This window comes from Myodes glareolus, chromosome 6 (assembly GCF_982192425.1).
Source record: "Myodes glareolus chromosome 6, mMyoGla1.1, whole genome shotgun sequence".
NCBI classification, from domain to species: domain Eukaryota; kingdom Metazoa; phylum Chordata; class Mammalia; order Rodentia; family Cricetidae; genus Myodes; species Myodes glareolus.
Window position 1 is genome coordinate 86,619,959 of NC_142031.1, and position 20,134 is coordinate 86,640,092.

Sequence of the window (20,134 nt, forward strand, 5' to 3'; positions counted from 1 at the left end):
TCACCTTCACTATTTCACCCATTTTGGCACGATTATGGCCATCAAACGTCACAGTAAACGAGAGTCAGCCACGGGAAATTATTATTAGAAGGCCTATTCCATATCCTCGCTCTAGGGCCTTGTTATAAGTAATTTACTGTCACTGAAGAATGCGGAGTCCATAAGGCATGGAAAGCCTGGGGAGAGATTTACTCATAAATAAATGCCAACGCTTAAACAATAATGACAGCTTCAAACTCCAGGACGACTGAAATGAACAATATATGCCGCCTGGCTGATTTATTACCGCGGTGGTTAGGGTCCAAATGGCGAGATAATTCAATTCCACCTGAGGAGTCGTTACACGACCGAGCCTAAGAGAAGTGCTTTGGGTAAGAGGCGATATTTCTCAGGTTTTCCATTTCAAACAAATTATTTCTGTATTTAGGGTATCATTCAGGCAATTCCTTTCATGATTTGTAGCACTCTTGGGCAATTAAAATAATGATAAGGTGAGAGAACTCAGGGACAAACGCCAAATCCAATGTGATCACAGAATACTGAAGGAGCCCGGGAGCAGGCTGACGGCTTGATACAGGGCAAAAGGATCCTTCCTAGGCAAGGAAACCATAACTGAGCTGTGAGCCTGCACAGCAGCAAGAAGATTCCTCAGCAGGAGCAACTGCTAAGGACAGATTCCCTCCAAACTGTGCTCCTAACAGACGTGTGCACAGGCATCTCCCAGGGAAGTGGAGTTTATAATAAGCAGCGTCTCACTGCCCATGGCAGCTCCCCCTTACCAGCTCATACATTTATACCAGTCTTGGTGTGGGATCTATTTGGGGATTTTTATTTCTTTTGTGTGTAGGGGGAGTGGGGGTGGGGGGAGCAGGAGCTCACCTAGCCCAGGCTAGCTAGCCTCAAACTCATTTGGTAGCTGGAAGTGGCCTTTAATGCATGGTTCTCCTGCCTCCATCTCTAGAGTGCTGGGGTTACAAGCATAAGCCACCACATTAGCTGAGGACACCCACTAGCAGGGAAGGGCAGAGTGGTCCTGGCCGGTCAGAGCAGGAGTCCCCAGGTTTACGTACCATCCAGGCCATTGTGATGACTGTAGTTTCTTTTCCCCAGAATGCTCAGAGACGTGTGATTCGGAGTGGTGAGCATCCGCTTGGTGGTTGGAGTTTGCAGGCTCGGTGGAGATCGAATTACATTAGGTTTCTTTGCAGGATGGATCTCTGACAGGGGGGAAAAAGGCTGATCAGCTCAGAACATGGTATTGGAAATCTGTATGGACTCTAACGCCAGCTAATAGGCATACATCTTTCTTAATGAGCTGAGAGTCCTTCCTTAGGAGCCAGCCATGCACTTGCATAATGAGGTAGCTTCAAGTGTTGTTACCATGGCTCTGCTTATCAAGGGAACCGGCTCCTCCCCTGCTGGCTGGGGCTCTGAGCCTCACTTGGGTTGTGAAGACAAACAGAAAAGCCCACTTCTGAAGGTCACTTGCAAGCGTGAGATTTGCTAAGGGAATATAGCACCTGGCTCCTCAGCACATCAGAAATCTGAAGATCAACTGCAGGGGCAGCCTCAGAAAGCCCCACCCCCGCGCTCTGTCCACCAGGAACATGCAGGCCCATCTGGTGTGTGAGCGTTCTAGAAATCAGATTCCTCCTCTGGCTGTGCAGTCAGCAGGTCTGGGACCAGCCCTGAATACCCTTAAGCCAGAACATTTCCATAAGGGATGAAATTTGAAACCGAAGGTCAAACACCACAGTTAAACCATAGATGGCACACTTTGACCCAGGCCATGTCACAACGCTGTAATGTGTTCACGGTGCTTGGTTAAGGGTCTTTACTGTGTGCCGCAGAGCCCACCTGTTCTCTCCACAGACATGCAGAAACTGCAGTACCACGGGAAGTGATTTAAAGACCTCCGGCCATTGTTAGTATGAATACCCCTGCTCCAAAGCTTCACCCGTTTGCTGGTCCTCAGAGTTGTTACCTAGCACATCAACTACACTCAAACCAGCCTGTCCTCTCGCCTGTTCAATGTGAGGGCCAAAACAGCCAGATTTACAGAAATGTAGGAAGTTACTCAGACTGTTAGAACAACTATACGACTAGGTCTAATCAAAATCTTACAATTGTCAAATTTTAGGTATGGCTTGGCAGTACCATCCGAAACTAACACTGTCTTCCAACAGGGTACCGATGGCTCACCAGCCTTACTTCACCCTGAGGGAGACAATGAATTCCCTTAACCTTGGGTGCACTGAAGCCTTTGTCTCTCTAGTTCTTTCAACCTTGTGAGGTGTGAGACTATTGTTCCTATTTTTTTTTTCATCCATTCAAAACCTACAAAATTTTCAAGGCTAAGATAAACTACTACTGCTTCCAAGAAGGCAAACCTAGCACTCGCCAGAGATAACCATGCCCAGGGCGGGGGCACAGCACTTGCCTGTCATGCGTGGAGGCCTGGGCTCAATTCCCCGATCCCCTCACCCCCCCCCTACACACAAATCCTCCCTCCATGCGCCCAGTGCATTAAAGTCTCTAATTTATCACATCTAATGCTTTGTTTGATTGATTTTGCTGTGTGCTTTCCCCACCTAACTAAAAGTTTTGAAGGCAAGGTTTTATTTATTTGGTGTCCCCCAAATTATATTCTACAGCATCTGGAATACAGCACATACAGAGATGGGGCTCGGCTCAGTTGGTGAGGGTGGAGGAACAGTTGGGACTTATCTGGTAGGGAGAGGGGTAAGTTTGCCCACAGGAGAAAGGCACAGAAGGCGGTCTACCCTGCAGTACTTAACTCTTTCCTTGCCAGGTGGGAAGGGGCTCCCAGGGGCTGGTCCCGGAAGAGACTATAACAGCCCCTTCAAGCACCATTACCCAGCACGTGCTGATAACCATGTGATGCGCGGGAAGACGAGAAAACAAGCCTTGCTTTTCTTCTGTAACGTGTTTGGAGACCAGAACTCCTGCAGCTGAGGCTGACCTTGAACTCCTAACCCTCCCTAGTGCGAGAACTAGACAGGTATTCCATGGTTATTTTATTTTATTTAGGCAGGGTCTTGTGTAAGCCAGGCTGGCTTGTACTCACTACGAAGCTGATACTTCCAACTCTTTAACCTTTGAGATCTAAAACAAGAGCTGAGGTGGCCGAGTAACATCAAGGATGGAGCTGTGGGCTTCCCATCAGACAGCACAGCCCAGTTCAAGGGCACCCTTTGATTTTTCAAAGATTAGATGCCTGAAGTCTGAATACTTCAAACACATAAGACTTCCTGACGGCAAAATAAGGTTCAATGGACCTCAGAGTATTTCACCTTTAATGAGAAAATGAAAAAGAAATACTGGAATCTCGAAACATGTGTTCTTACTTCAGAAAGGAAGCTCATTATTTTCTACTCCATTTATCTTATCTTAAAACTTTAGGAAAATGTTATTGCTTAGTAATTCTTAACACTATTCTTAGCTATATTTATTATATACTATATATATTTCAACATGTAAATAGAACCATAATCTTTAAAGATTTCCGAGTCACAGGGCCTGGTATCTGATAGATACCAGAAAACAACAGAAATGCTTCAATTCCAGTACAGTCAGGGCATCAAAGCCACAACGTTCATGTTTCTGAGGCACTGGGATGCAAACCCAGGACACTGTGCATTCTTGGCACATGTTCTACCAGTGAGCTACACACTTCGACTTTATGGGGTGCAGGCTGTTTTGTTACTGTGGTTTTCTGTGGGTTTGCCTTTCGTTTTTGAAGGAGGGCGTTTGCTTTTGGGTTTTGTTTCGAGGCAGGATCTAGTGTAGCCCAAATGGGTCCTGAACTCATTATTTAGCCAAGGTGGACCTGCAACTCCTGGTCCTCTTGTCTCTGCTTTCAGAGCGCTAAGATACAGCCATATGCCACCACTCTTGCTGCTTTGGGTTCTTGAGACAGGGTCTTGCTAGGTAGCACAGGCGGCCTTGAGCTCATGTCTCTGTTGAGTGCTGGGATTACAGGTATGAGTCATTGTGACTGACTGGTTTTTTTCTTAAAGTAAACTGAAAATCAATTTAATTCAGTTTTTAAAACAATCCTCTATTTAAAGGGAAAGGTATGTTAGAGATAGTATAGGGATCTAAATAAAAATTAAAATGTTTAGGATGTTTATCCTGTATTATTGAATAATTTTGAAATACTCCCTCCCTTATTTGTTAGTTTCCTTGTTTTTGTTCTTGTTTTCAGACAGGCTTATGCTAGGTGCCAAGCTGTTCTTGAATTTACAATAATCCTCTGCCCCAATCTCCCAAATGCTAGAATTATAGGCAGAAGCCACCATATGTGACTTTTTCTCTTTTCTTAGACCGTGTCTATAACAGTTAATACAAATTTCAATTCAACAAACAATTAGAAGAAGTAAAGCATATATACTTAACTCCATTCATTGATAATAAGCTTCTAGTCCAAAATAAAACTATATGTATAAAGCACCCGATTTTACCCACATGAGGCCCTGAATGCAGTCCGGGTGCGCATTTGGAGCGGAGAGATGCCTACAACAGGTAAAGATGTCTCTCGAGGTCTTCCTGTGTTAGCAGATACCCACCTAAATACCCAATGATACACGACAAAGGTTTCCTAGTGCTTTTGCCTTTCAGTGGGCTTCCAGAAAGTTCGGCATGCCTGTCTGCATCTGAGGAGAGAAAGAAACACGGGACAACAAGTGAGGTGGCTTCTTCTCGCTTTACCACACCCCACAGAAATGAAAGGTGCAGGTAGAAACAAACACAGAACACCCGCCACATCCCCCTACTTCCTCGGCCTAGAGAAAAGGGTATGAGCTTTGGATCCCTGTACTGAGCCAGGGACTCACAGCGACACTCACAATAATGTCATGTGAGCGTGGGTCTCTCACACCATGTGTGCTCACCTGAAAAGTGATAGAAACAGGCCCCCCTTTGAGTGGTGACATTTTTACATTATGGTAGAAAAATAGTCACAGTACACTCAAGGTGAGACCAAGTCTAATGTAAGATTTATTTGGCTTGAGAAAACCACAAAATGACAAACAACAGCTGGCAATGCAACACAGCCACCACCCATGTTAGCTGGAGTGGGCCCTTCTGACCTATTCTGACAAAACTCAATTCTACTAGACGGCAGCCTGGCAGAGCCATTTGGTTCTATCACTGTTCTGTTCTTCATTTCATACAATGATACTTGGGCTGAGGTTTTAAAGGTTCCTATGTTGATCCGACAGCCACACTGTGAGGGCGGACACTGGGCACTAAGTTTTCGTCCCCTCATAGCCCTACCATAAGATGTTTCAGGAAAGGAAGTAAGGCATACAGCACAAACACCATACTCTAAAAGAGCTGTCGTTAGGATAGAGTCAGCGAAACACTACCACGCCAAAGAACTGAGGTCAACATAGCTGAAGGGACAAAAGAAAACGTGGATGAAATCTTGAAAAAACCAGCCGTTCACAAAGCATCTTGGTGGCTTTAACTATTATGATTATGCTTTGCCCCATCTCCAAATGTATGGCAAACATGTTCTCCGGGTTTTCTGATCCTGCTGGGATCACTCCCAGGCACACATACAGAAGTTGCCTTTGGCATCCACAGGTCTCTGCATTTACTGTCAACACACACGACTCAGTGTGGAACCTTAAACAACTTAAAGACTGACTTTGTCAGGAGCAGTAGCCCTTTCTCATCAAGGAAATGTTTTTAAAAACTATTAAACAGATGGTGGAAATAGCATTTTAAAAAACATTAAAATAGACAAAGCACATGCTGCAGGTAGCTTGGAAACACCAGGAGTTTGAGTCAGCGCCCCAAGCCCTGTTTGCCTATTACATAACGACTGGCAACTATAAATGATCCCATATTTCCCTCGCCACTCAGTTGATCACCTTTGGGAGAATTGCTAAATTGTGAAGTTTTTCACCTGTCCCTGAATAATAATGATGATAAAGGCAGAATTAAGCACATGATTAACAAGCGTATTTAGAAATACAACCTAAAGAAAGATCAGAAGAAGTCCAAACCCTGTACGGATCAAACAATGGTCAAACCACTAAACATTTACACTAAAGTTCCTTCTTCTTATGACAACTTTACCTAAAATTCTAGGCATGTTTGGAAAAGAGATAAGAGGAAATGTTTTTGTTTTTTGTTTTCTTCTCCATTAACTCAAGTAGCCCGAGAGAATCAGCTTGGTAAATTCATCAGCGTTTTGGACAAAGGCACTCTTCTTTGTCCTAGGGACAAGATGAACTTTACCCTTCAGTCTGCACCACCACCAGGGAAACTGTCCCCGTGGCTACAGCTGACAACACCAGGACATTACTATCACTTTGATGAGAGCCAGCAAATGCTTCAAAGACGGTCATCAGCACGGTACCCATGAGGTTCACTTTGAACCACAGCAAGTTGCCTCTAGTTTCTCACACTGGTAGCACCAATTATGTGGCTTCCACCGGGAAAATTTACAAGTTCCCTCTTGAGATCAAAGCTCTCTAGCAGGATCCATATTTCACTAATAAGCCTATTTTAAAGGAAGTTGTTGGTGTTGGCAGTTATCAGTCAATTATAAAGAAATTAGGATAAACCGGGCTAAGACGGCCCTAGCCTTGCTCTAACATAAGAAAAAGGGTAGCCATTCGGTAGCAAAAACACATTCTGGAATGTTCACAAACCGGATTATCTGAGCCACATTGCTGTAATCCTGGTCTACCGGCCAGGTGACGCCACACTTGGTGCCACTTGTCTGTCTTGATGCCCGAATTCCTCACCACCTCTAGTTCAACAGAGATGGGCATCACAAGAGTGTGGATAAGAGAAGCAGCTAGGGCTGCCCACAGAGGCCAGAGGGAATCAAAGCTGCCCAGAATGGAAGGCAGAATCTCACGGTCACTGACGGGGCACTAGGCTCATCTCTTCAGCTTCCTACAGCAGGGCCTACATTTCTTTGAGGTAAACATGTAAGAAAAGTCATACTTTCCTGCCAGTTTCTGACCCTTTCTCTATTGTTTTGGAAGTACTGAGGGTGGAGTGAGATTATAAAATAAAAAGACTGCAAAGCAGATGAATCAGACACACAAACAAGAGCTGGGAAGATGGCTCAGTGGGTAAAAGTGCTTGGGTCACAAGTAGGACAACCTGAAATTTGGAGTCTGGAATTCAAGCATGCCCCCAGGGGAAGATGGGAGATAAAGGCAGGGGAGTGTCTGGCAGCTCAAAGGACAGCTAGCCTGGTTTATGAAATGCTGTCTCAAATGAGACAGGTAAGGGCTGACAGCTGAAGACTGTCCTATGACCTCCACAGGTATGTTCTGGCACATGTGCGCCCACACCTCACTCTCCACACTAGTAACCACACACACACACACACACACACACACACACACACACACCATAAAATTCATAAAAATACATTGATGTGGATTTTCCAGATCTCTGTCGAACAAAATTACCAAGAGAATTTGTTTAAACATAAGACTCAGGTTCTGTAACCAATTTTGACGGAAACATTTAGCTGTGTATGGTGGGACTTTAATCCCAGCCCTTTGCAGGTAGAAGGCAGATCTTTGTGTGTTCAAGGTCAGCCTGATCTACAGAGAGACCCTGTCTCCTTGTCTCTCTCTCTCTCTCTCTCTCTCTCTCTCTCTCTCTCTCACACACACACACACACACACACACACACACGATGTTTGGAAAATACAACACAAAGGTCAAAGACAAAATGGGAGGAAGGTATCTGTAACAGATCTAGAAGTAACCTTGTAACCTTGCTAAGATAAAAGTTTCCATGGATCAGGAAGACGTCTAACATAGCACAGAAAAGGGCAAAAACAGTTGACAAGAAATACACACTGCCTTCCAATTCTTGCAGTGATTTTCTATGCCACTAGCAATGCAAAAGCTAGTAACTATGCCTCATCCATTACCTGGCTAAGGGCATCAAAGATGGGTAACATCTCTGCCATCACTCTTGAGAGTTGGGCATTCATCCACTCAAGACAGTGGTTGAGAGTATAAACTGGGTTTTAGGAAGGCAACTAGATAATAGATATTAAAATTCAAAATGCATGATGACAGAGGCTGCCTCTGAAGAACATATATCAAGATGGAAAAAAGGTTATGTGATTTGGAACCAATGCATAACTTAAAAAAAAAAATAAGGGCCAGAGAGCACAGCAGTTACAAGTACTTGTTGCTCTCGCAGAGGACCAGGTTTGGTTCCCAGAACCCACACTGTTGCTGGAAACCAACTGTACCTCTAGGTCCTAGGGAGCTGACCCCTTTTGATTTCCATGTGCGGGACATAGATGCGGTACACATACAAACATGCAGGCCAAATACTCATACACATACAATAAGCAAATTGAAAATTTAAGTAACCATTCAAGAAAAAATTCTGACTGAAGGTAAATACTCTGAAAAATGGCAAGAGAAGCAGGCCTAGATGGTTCTTTCCTGCCACTTCAGAGCTCGCAATTTCAGGAAGGTTTGTGTAATTGCTGACAGTAACTTGGTTCTTGTTGAAACATCTGGCAAAACAACAACCAAACCTCCCCATGTGACAAATATCTCAAGAAATGGGGTCTTGGATGTTTTCAAGGTGGAATTCACATCTTCAAACAAACAAACAAATCTCTTCAAGAGACACTAAGTGATTTCATGATGGAGTCACCACTGGTGTGCGAACTGGGGACTTAGTCAGCTCTGCAAGCGAGCAAGGGGCAGGCGACTCATCGGACCTGCTCCGCTAGGGAGCTTAAGCCATGTCTCCAAAATGCTGCCGATGCCCCTTAAGTCAGCTTCAGTGTGAGGATTCTGGATGATAGATATCGGTTCTTCTGTGCCCAGGTTTGTAAACAGTTTGGGTACATACATATCACATAGGTATTCTGTACGTTTGTGTTTTTGTTTTGAGGTAGATCTGGCATTAAACTCACTATACCACAAAGCAGTAGCAATCCTCCTGCCTCTGCCTCCTGAGTATTGAGATCACAGGCACCTGCTGGGAGGTTCATGTATTTAATAGGAAACACAGTTCCATAATATATGAGCAATGAGATAAATCTCACCCCGTTTTCCCTAGCCTCTCACTTCCCCTCCCACAGCTACTACTACTTCTTGCAAAATTCCCTGTTTGCTGTATTGCAAGCCTTAGTGCATGCCCCTTGATGAAAATCAAAGGCTGATGAGTGCTCCCATAACCAATTAAAAATACCCTCTTAAAATAGGGATTCCCTACTGAGACATGCTCTTCAGTGCTGGACTGTGCAACCAAGGACCTGCAAGTCCAGTGGCTTACCTCTTCTGTATCCTAGTGCCCTGTATCCCTACAACACTGGCTACAGGGTTGTGTGAACGGAGCTACTTTACTTTCCAACGCTGTATTCATTACAACTTTGTTCTTCAATACTTTAGAATTATAAGCTTCCATCTTATCTGAAAGTACATCGGAACTGTATCAATAACACTTGTGATTTATAGAATGGCAATCAACACTGCCTTTGAGAAACCAAGGAAAGCTCACAGGAAAAACAGACACACATACACATACACACACACACATGCCCATATAAAACACAGACACACTCAAACACACACACAGACACTCACACACAGATATACACACATATTACACAAATGCCCATACAAAACACACACATACACACACATATGCATATACATACACTTACACACACATATCACATGCTCATACAATACAGACACACACACACACACATCACACACATACCCACACAATACACACAGATACCAGACACACACAAACTGAGGTCTATTCATTTCCAATGGATCAGAGAGACTAAGTTGCCTATGGACATTAGGTTATTCACAGTTAATTACACTTCAGAGCCGAGATAAAACATCTCCTGAAGAGGTTATAGCAAAGCATGGACAGAAGTGAAAAGGTGAGGTAAAATCAATTAGATGCTAGGAAAGCGTTCAGTAAGTACATCGGGAGTAACACTGAAATTTTAAGTCGTATGGAAAATTGTTTAAAAGTGTGATTATGTATTTCGATGAAGATAAATACAAAGTAGAAAAAATATTAAAGGTTTTTTTTTAATTTCATCACAACAAGTGACTATTCTTTCATTATTATTTCCCATGTACTTGAACAAACAGAATATAGACGATTTAACCTTAAACTTATTTCTAGCAGTGTGGACCTTCAACTAACAAAGACGAGAATGTAGTGACACAAAGACACAGTTCATTAAGAACAATCGGACCAAAGGTGATGTGCAAGCAAGCTGAAGATCAGCCAAGAGCCAAGGCAAAAGCAGCTCTCCCTGCAGTGAACTGTGCTGAGGGCTTCTCTTCCATCCACTAGAAACAAAGACGACGCTGGGCCCCAGCCAACTGGGATGAGAGAATTCCATTCATTTTCTGTCTCAAATGTTTAAATTATCTCCTTTAAGAAATTATATGGAAATAATAAGTGTCTTAAATCAGCTCAACAGTTTGGATGGATATATTTATTTTCCTGTTCCTTAAAGTGAGAGATAAAACAAAACAAAACAAAACAAAAAAACCAATTCTCTGAACTCAAAAGCGCCAGGATGAAACCAAAGGCAAGCCTAAAGTTTCAAATGCACATGACCTAACACCGTGGATTCCCTCCACATGGGAGCCCAAACTCTCACTCTTCTTGCAGGCGTCTTACCTCTAAGCTTAAACACCTTTCAACTTTCTGCTGAAAATTATTTTTAGAAATAAGAAATTCCTTTTCCGTCATCATTCCTTTTATGGGCATCTTCTTCAAACCAAAGTGGACATCTCATAATAATATGCTTTTACGCTTTTGGTTTTTTTTGAGACAAGGTCTTATGTCACCTAGGCTGATCTCAAACTCCCTGTGTTGCCAAGGAAGACTTTCAGCTACTGACTGATTCTCCTTCCCCTTCCTCCCCAGGGTTACAGGCACACATGGGCCACCACACCCTGTTTCATAAACAATTTCTTATTTAATAAAAAAAGCACCTGAGTTTCTTTAAGATTTTTTATCTGTGAAGCCCACAGCCATTTTTTTAAGATCCTTTAGGGAGAATCTGTAGGGCTCTACCAGCCTCATTTGCCTCCGCTGCTAGTACAAATCATGTGTAGGTTTTCGGGTATGTGGCAATGAGACAGCGCCCACAGGTCAAGCAGATAACCTTTGTTCTAACAACAGCAACAAAAGAGAAACATAAGCAAGACTGAATGTGTTGGAAACAAGAGCCTGAGTCAGAGATGCTATGAGATAATGCATGATTATGAAATGGAAACCAAATTGGACAAAGACTGTTCAGCCACAATGGTGCTAATTTGTAAAAACTAAACATGTATGTTCAGGAAGTTTTCTTAAAGAGGATTCCTAGATTTACTTGAAATTGATTATGCTGTCTAACAAATACAGGATTAGTTATGAAGCACTGTTTCCTATAATCTGAATGAGGACAACAGAAGGCTCCTGGGAGGGTAGGGGATTTGCCGAGACATACTAACTAGTATAAATTAGTAAATTTTATTCAAACCTAATGAATCCTTAAGACAGGATTGTGCTGTCTCATTAGGGAGTTTTATCATAAGACAATCCTTTGAGTGTACACTGCCACACTACCAAACAGGCAGAAGTGCTTCGGTTAAGGTCCCTCTGGGCAATGTGTCGCAAAAGCCCACTGGGTAAAGTCACCTCCCCACCTTCTGATTAGTTCTACTCTGAAAATTTACAGGGATTTCAACGCTGTTTTTCAGGGTGGCATGATATAAATGGCAGCAGACAAGAACAATGTTTAAAAAAAAACAAAGGCTGTACACAAGAACTTATGTTTATTGCAAACAAACAAACAAAAAGAGCGAGGGAAAGAGAGGATGGTGAGAGGAGCGGAACGTGTAAGGCTAAGAATTGAAAAGCGTCTTACATTCTGCCCTAATGGCAGCATAATTAATAGCAACAAATGGCCGTCTCGCTGCCTGCCGCAGCCGCAGGGTGTTTTTGCAGACCTGACGAGCAATTTTTGTGAAATATGTAGTATGAAGGAGGAAAGCTTGACGGGTCTTCACTGCAGACTTGGGGCTCCCAGTGTTCCGGACCGGCATGCCCTGCATGGCCTGCCGGGACAGGTGGCTTCTCACACGTGGGTCCTGCAATTGCGGAAAACAATGCGATTTACAGAGGAGAACTTGTCAGAGCACATGGCTACTTCCACCATGTTCAACGTCCTAGGAAGCACTGTAACTCGGGAGCCTGCCCGTTGAGGGAAAAGCAATGTACATGTTTGGTAAGAACGTGGGGGGTACAGCATGGCAGGATGGCACTCAATCCCAGTTCACATGCGCTATCGGTAAGAAGCTGCCAGAGTGGGACTGTTTACTGTGAGGAGTCCGGGGCTGGCATCGGCTCTACTGGGACCAGCTTCACTCTGGTAGACACTGGTGCTTGACATCCTCAATCTATGAGGATTACCAAGGTCACCCTTCAATTACTGTTGACCCAAGATGGGGCTCTTCTTGTCCCTCCACAACAGCCGAGGGAAGAGAATGTTTAATTCCTGCTTGGTATTTGATGTAATAAGGTTTGCAACAGTATCTAAAGGTTACAAGCTGTTTTGAAACTAAGACTGTTTATAAGCCCCCACTCAGGCAAGCGTCTCTCACACACCTTATCCTTTTGCCTGAATAATCTCAAAAGACCAATATTTTGAATACCTGAAAAAACATGACTTGCCTATGCTTCCATGTTCACACCCAGTCTGAGTGTGCAATGCTGTGTTTAACTCTAAAACCCAGCTTTGTTCATTTGTAAAGCGTCCTGTGTGGCATTCCTGCTTCCAAGGAAGAAGCCAGTAACTGGGAAACATGGCGTTTTCGCCCCTGAAAAGACCACACTCACGTACCTCTGCAGTAGGGCTGGGAGACTTCTGTTCTTCTGACTGGGTGGGCATTTTCAGACCTCCATACTTTTTCCAGTACAGCCAACAGGTCGCACACAGTCTACACTGCATATTAGGTGGACCCCAGGAATACCACTGGTGAGACTGTGTGGCTAGAGACAGAGGGAGAGGGGTGCTATGAAATCCGTGGTCTCACACTCAACCTCAGAGACACCCTGAAGCCACAGCTAGTTTACACTGTTGTCTTCTTCCCAAGGCTGTAGGCCAGGCACGACGGTATAGCACACACATGACGGTATAGCACACACATGACAGTATAGCACACACATGACGGTATAGCACACACATGACGGTATAGCACACACATGACGGTATAGCACACACATGACGGTATAGCACACACATGACGGTATAGCACACACATGACAGTATAGCACACACATAACGGTATAGCACACACATGACGGTATAGCACACACATGACGGTATAGCACACACATGCATTTTTCAGCACTCTGAATACATCAAGCCGCTTGTTTCTGCCACATACCAGTGTTTGTCACGTCTATGATGAGAAGCTATTGGATGACACATCTTGACTCGTGCCTTAGGTTGCTGAGATTTTGGCTTGTTAATTAAAAGTGATTTCATTATGCACATGTCTGGATACTATTGTTATTAAGCTCCTCAGCAGTGTTTAAAACCTGAACCGTATGCTTCAGAAGCTCTTGCAGGGATTAATAAGGTACTCAAGAAGGGACTCACTGGTAAGTCAGGAGCCAAATAAAACCAGAAATCTGTCTGTTTTTTTTTTTTTAACACGGGAAACAAAAACCTTACTTTAGAATTTCTTTCTAAACACAGCCTGTCCTGAAGACTCTAAATCCCTATCACTCGAGCACGTGCAGCAGACATGGCGTCATGCTTAGTAAGGCCTGACCCCGCTGATTGACTGGCTGGTTAAGCTTCTTCAGCTTAACCCTGTCCCTCAACACTAAAAGGAAGAGCTAGGGACAGGTGGGGACAGCGGAGGTGACAGGTAGTTAAAACCACAGCAGAGACTGCAATACCAACTCTGTGAACTGTGCTCCCCTTGTCTATAAGCTAACCATCTGGGTGAAGCCATCAGCTGGCATGGAGGGCGTCCTCTAAGGAAAACCTCATAAACAACATGCAAAGGGGAAAGTCAGAGCTACCGTACGGCTCAGAGGCAGAACGTACGCTGGGCATACAAAGGCCCTAGGTCTGATTCCCACTTCCATCAACTCCTAAAGAGCGAATTGTTTTTATACAATTCAGAATAACTTACACATTCATCAGGTGCCACTCTTTTTGGGGGTAGGGGTTTTGAGACAGGGTTTCTCTGTGTAGACCAGGCTGGCCTTGAACTCACAGAGCTCTGTCTGCCTCTGCCTCTTGAGTGCTGGGATTTAAGGCATGTGCCACCACCGCCCAGCCATCATGTATCACTCTTGGAAGATTCTTTTAAAGAGAAGCCTAACCCCCTTCTCTCTTTTAACTAAAACAAACAATAAAGTTGACTTTTTGAGACAGATTTCATCAGAACATTTTAATGCCATGTGTACATGAGTGCAAGTGCCCTCGGAGGCTGAGGTGCTGGATCCCCTGGAGCTAAGGCTACAGACGGCTGTGAGCCACCTGATGTGGGTCTGGGAACCAAACTTGGGTCCCCTGCAAGACCAGTGTGTGCTCTTAACCACTGAGCCATCTCTCTATCTCCCAGTTAACTGTGTTTAAATACAAATAAGAAAACCCAAGGTTGTCTCCTAGCCTACATACATGCACACACACACACACACACTCACTTCCATACATATGTGTACCCACACAGGAACATACACATACAGTAGAATATCAGTGTGGTGGCACATGCCTGTGGTTCAAATTCTCAGCAGGCTGAGCCAGGAGGACAGTGAGTTAGAGGTCAGCCTGGGCTTCATAGGGAGACCCTGCCTCAAAAACCCAACCCAAAGCAACAATAACAGAAAGGAGAGTTACTGCTGTTTGAGATTTTAAGTAAACATACATGGTGTCAACTACGGACCAGATCATCTCACCGGCCCCATAAAACACAAGGGCACACATAATAACCTTGCAAGCAGAGATAAATACAGCAAGGCTCGAGGCCAAAAGCAAATATCATAGCATGGCATTTCCCCAACTGGTTTCCTGGGAGCCTGAGGGCTGTAGCATTGGTGTCTCCACACCTGCCTCTCCTCCAGATGTATCAAGTACATTTAATTTGTGGGAGGACACTGAGGAACTCCAAAAGGTGATTTGCTATGTAGCACAGTACCATGGTTCGGGCTAAACTAATATAGCTGCAGACAGTTAAAAAGAAAACAACAAAACCTGCCAGCAAACACAGAGCCCACAGAGGAAACCAGAGCAAATGCACACCGTCCTTATCTGTGTGGTGCAAAGGTACCCAGCAAATGCCCCTTTGCTCCCAGTGGGAGACCAGGACAGGCACCCGCTCACTTTGAAGAGACACCACCTGCCTCTGTGCAGCAGTAACATGACTTCTAGAAGCTTCTCCCCTCCTGCCTTCCTCTGCCCCCCACCCCGGTGCAGGACAGCTCCCCCACCAAGCAGGCACCGCCTCTGAACAGACTCACCATAGCAGCTCTCACAGGCTCGCCCGAGGAGGGTGTTCTGGGGCTGGAACGTGGTCCCCACAGCTCCGTTCACAGTGCCAGACTTGCCATTGCTGGTGGATATTTGGTTGGGATTTGGTTTGCTGCTTTCAATGAAACGTAAAGTGGAATGATAAAAATAATTTGTAGGACAAGGCAAAAAGCTGGCACCTCCTTACTAATTTACCTTCACTAAAATACAAATAAATACTTATTATATTTAGTGAAGAAGAAACAGACCGGCAAAAGCAGGATGCTAAGATGAACCCAAGTATGGGAGGCAGTAGAAGAGACAGAATGAGAATGCAGGATAATGACAGGCGTGCATGAAGATGCTATGATGAACCCAGGACTTTGTACACTAACCTAAAAAAATGACAATGAAACCAAAAACTTAAGGAAGCACACACACACAAAACACCCTTAATACACTGACACACATGATTCCAGGAACTTACATAAGAGGGTGTATCTGGTGGAGTGGTAAGAAATAAATAAAAAGAAAGAAAACCAAGGCACTCATTTATGACAAATAAAGCTAGAAAACAGCCATTGTTTTCGGCGTCCCCTGTGTCTACACCAGTGCCATTTCTTCATAGCACACTGTGCTTTTGAAAGACAGGAGTCACTAGACTTTATCTTCATCATAAATTTTCCTGAGAGAATATTTTTTTTGCTTGGATAAATTAAGCTAAAGGCAGTGCTTTGTGACTGAGATAGCCCTGGCACCGCTCCTGGGGGGTGACACTGTGGCTTCTGCAGTGTCCCAGAGTGGGTAGGGTGGAGCAAAGATGCAGCTGAGCCATGTGGGGCCACCCTCCACACCACAGCGGAGGAGCACCTGTCCCGGGCTCAAGATAAAAGTCCATATTACGTTTGAAGTTTTATGAAACAGATTAGCATTTAAGATGAAGAAACCTTTAAATCCCTACCCCCATTTAAGAAAACACTTTTAGGAGGAAAAAAGACATGGGTCAGAAGACTAACTTAATTAGAGACACTGATAAGACTAAGTGCAAACACACCAGAGACGGAGTCAGGGCAGCCATAACTTTACACATAGCCCAGACATATCGTGGCGCTTACTGTGTAAACAGAGCTGCCAGCAGGCTAGCTCCTGCCCAGAGCTGGCAAATACAGAGTCAATGAATAGTCAACAAAGACCTGCCACAGAAGAGCTTTCTTCTAGGGGATCTTTCACCTCTGTTACACAGTGAGACAGTCTCAAACAAACAACAAACAAGCAAACAAACCAATAATAAATAAATGAAACAAGTTTTATTGTTGCTGTTTGTTTGGTTTGTTTTTTACAACAAAAAGAAAAGCAGTGGGGCCAGGCATGGTGGCACATGACTTTAATCTCAGCACTCTGGAGGCACAGAAAGGCAGATCTCTGTGAATTTGAGGCCAGTCTGGTCTCCACTGTGAGTTCTAGAACATCTGGGGTTATGCAGAGAAAGACCATGTCCCAATAAAGAAAAGGAAAGGAAAGGAAAGGAAAGGAAAAAGAAAAGTGATTCAGAGAAACTAAAGTTCCCAAAGAGGTGTAACTTTCCAATTGAAAAGGAGTCTACCATATAGCAGCTGAAATCATGCTTCTCACCACTTGAAGTCAAGCCAGAAGTTTCCCAGAAATATGGAAACTTGGCATTTAAATGCAGGGCTAAATATATGAGTCTAAGAAGAGCCCATGCTGGCCTGGTAGGAGGGTGTGGCAGTTAGGTGCACTTGCTGCTCTTGCAGAGGCCCTGGGTTTGATTCCCAGCACCCACACAGTGGCTCACAACCATCCATAACTCCAGTTCTAGGGGATTTGATCCCTCTTCTGACCTCCCTGGACAACACGCACACACATGATACACAGACATACAAGTGAGCAAAATGCTTATACACATAAAATACATAAATAAATCTAAGAGAAAAAAGAGTGGATGCTAGCTTCAGTCGAGGTGCCTGGACGAAGACAGGGGCACAAATGCAGCTGGCTGTGCAAATGGGTCAGGACGCTGCCTGGCTGAGCAAGTCACTGTTTGGAATCACAGCGACTACTGCAGAACCAAGGATCACTGAGGATAGTCACCTAAAGATTAAATCATGGACACTGAGAAATGTTTACAGAGACACTCCATGAAACTGTCCTTTCTTTAATCTACCCTCCCCTCATCTGTGCTTCAGACTCCTACTATCTTGGACCCCTGGAGAATTTTGGACTATTTTCCCCTGGACCCTCAAGTTACTATTTATACATAATGGGAGTTATGAATGGTTGAGAGTCACCATGTGGGTGCTGGGAATCAAACCCAGGCCGTCTGCTAGAGCAGCCCGTGCTCTTAACCACTGAGCCATATCTCCAATCCAACACTGGACCTTCTTAGGCTCGTGTATTTAAGCTTTATCTTTTCCCATTTGACAGATTCTCTCTCTGCCATTAGCTTGTCTCTGTTCACGAGCAGTTTCCGCCACTCCATGACATCACAGTGACTTCCAAATCACTGTTCCTCGCTGTACTTCACCAGCATCCAGCAATGCTCATTTCGCCCCTTCCTTGAAACACACCCTGCCTTTTGGTTCCCCTGACTCACTGGCTGTCCATGTGCAGCTATGAGACACTATTTGCTCTAGAAACATGGAACTGATTCCAAGTTCCCTGAAAAGCCCCTTTCCGGATGCTCTCCCCCGGAGATCTAATCATGATTTGAAGTGGCATCATTCCCTGTTCAAGTTTACAGTGTCTCCAGCTGAGCCCTTACCCCTGAGTAAGGTCAGTATGTTTAGTATGTACTGGACACATATTCACAATCATTTTTTGATAGAACAAACTCAAAATGTCCTAACCTGATACTCTACCACCATTTTCGAGCTTAGTGACTGGCAGGACAATCCACTCAATGGTGGACTCAAACGTGACATGCTGAAGTCAATTGCCTCCTAATACGGCATCATCTCCAGAGCTCTTTCCAGGTCAAGCTGGTGTCATCTCCCCTCCTGAGAACCCATAACTCGTCTCCCCATAAGTACGCCACTGCTTCCTGGATCCACGTTCCAAAAGCAACCTGCGATCTTTTTCAAGACCATGACATGTCTTCATATAAAATCCTTCCACTCTTCAAGTCATGGGGACCCCATACTACCTGCCCCCTCCCCACCAAGTTGGCTCTTTCCACACTGCCATACCATCTTTCTCTGGGCTCCTCAACTATGCCCAGCCCTGTACCAGCTCAGGGCACCATTGGTCTAGAAAGCCTGTGTTGGCTGTTCAGTACTTGTGCCATCAACGGAGTACTTCCTCAGAGACACAGCAAGCTACTCACCACCCCCCACCCCCACCCCTGCAAAGCTATCTTCTTGGTCACTGTTCTCAGTACACCAGGTCTGTACTGTGTGCCTCTAGGGGGCAGCTGCCTTTAATCTTCTCCCCTTACTAACACAGTGCTGTGACTGTAAGAGGCTGAAAGACACTGCTAGGCTCAAAGCATGACAAAGAGAATTCTTAATCTATTAAAAACCAGCATTCTAATTCAGAATTAACTTAGAAATTCACTGAAGGACTGAGATTGACATATACCCCAAAACCCAGCATATTTTCAAATAATGCATGTTGTTTATGAGTATGACAAGAACGTGCTTGTTCTCCAAGAATCACTTTGATCAGAATGTAGAAAACTTTTCCCGTAAGGGCTCAATTGTTAAAAAATTCAGGTTTGGGGATAACAGAATCACAAGCACTAAATTCTGCACTTGGACTGCAAAAGCAGGCTTAGACAATATGTAACGAACAGAGGCCTGTGCTCCAGTCAAACTTATCACAGCCTCGGGTGACGATTGACATTCTATCCAGACTAGTGTTGGGTCCCTGACTCGGATAAAAACAGCCATGGGCCACTGAGCCTTGGCCACTGCTGCTCTCTCTGAGGAGACCGCACTGCGGGCCCAGGGACGGCTGCTTCACAAGAGCTCATGCTTTGAGTCACAGTGTTTTCTTTGTGGGATGACACATTTAGAATCCGTAAAGTAAATATATAATTTTAAAGGATCTCAAAATGACCCTGCAGAAGAAAAAGAATAATTATGGGATGAGTAAAAGCCAGTTTTAAAAAAGTCAACCAAAGCCTAGCATAGTAGTGAATGTCTTTAACACCAGTGCTGGGGGGGAGGGGGTGGGCAGAGGCAGGCAGGTCTCTGCGTTTGAAGCCAGCCTGGTCTACAGAATGAATTCCAGGACAGCTAGGGCTACACAGTGAGACCATATCTTGAAGAAAAAAAAAAAAGAAAGAAAACCAAAACCAACGCGACCCCCAACACACAAAGAAAAACCAACAAAAAAGTAAGCTAGTTTTATGTATATACATCTTGAGATAAAAGATTATCATGAAAGCCCATTCGTCATTGTCCATGAAGCCTCCTATATGTAAAAACATGTATCATGCAATATACTCAAATCCAGCAAAGAAAAATGTATATAAAATGAGTGAATTTAACTCAAAGAATTAGAAAAGTCTTGGAGCAGCAGAGAAAGTTGTAGTAAATCTGAGTGACCAAATCTAAGACCTCAACCACAGAAGAGTGCAAGACACT

The 20,134-nt window shown here is 44.3% G+C and overlaps 1 protein-coding gene across 7 annotated transcripts in view; it reads right to left on the bottom strand.

Annotated features, from left to right (window-relative positions):
- Mta3 (metastasis associated 1 family member 3) overlaps positions 1-20,134 on the bottom strand; it is a 119,299-nt gene that overhangs the window by 18,861 nt on the left and 80,304 nt on the right. For 3 of the 7 annotated variants that reach the window (XM_087907303.1, XM_087907307.1, XM_087907306.1), the window contains exons 12-16: positions 15,542-15,666; positions 12,906-13,054; positions 11,931-12,153; positions 4,590-4,676; positions 1,071-1,217 (exon numbers count right to left, since the gene is read on the bottom strand). In XM_087907303.1, coding sequence (XP_087763429.1) covers positions 1,071-1,217; positions 4,590-4,676; positions 11,931-12,153; positions 12,906-13,054; positions 15,542-15,666 — 731 coding nt within the window. Of the gene's footprint in view, positions 1-223; positions 354-476; positions 594-1,062; positions 1,218-4,589; positions 4,677-11,930; positions 12,154-12,905; positions 13,055-15,541; positions 15,667-20,134 lie in introns of those variants that run through there. The other 4 variants (XM_087907308.1, XM_087907305.1, XM_087907304.1 and 1 more) reach the window with 4 other exon arrangements.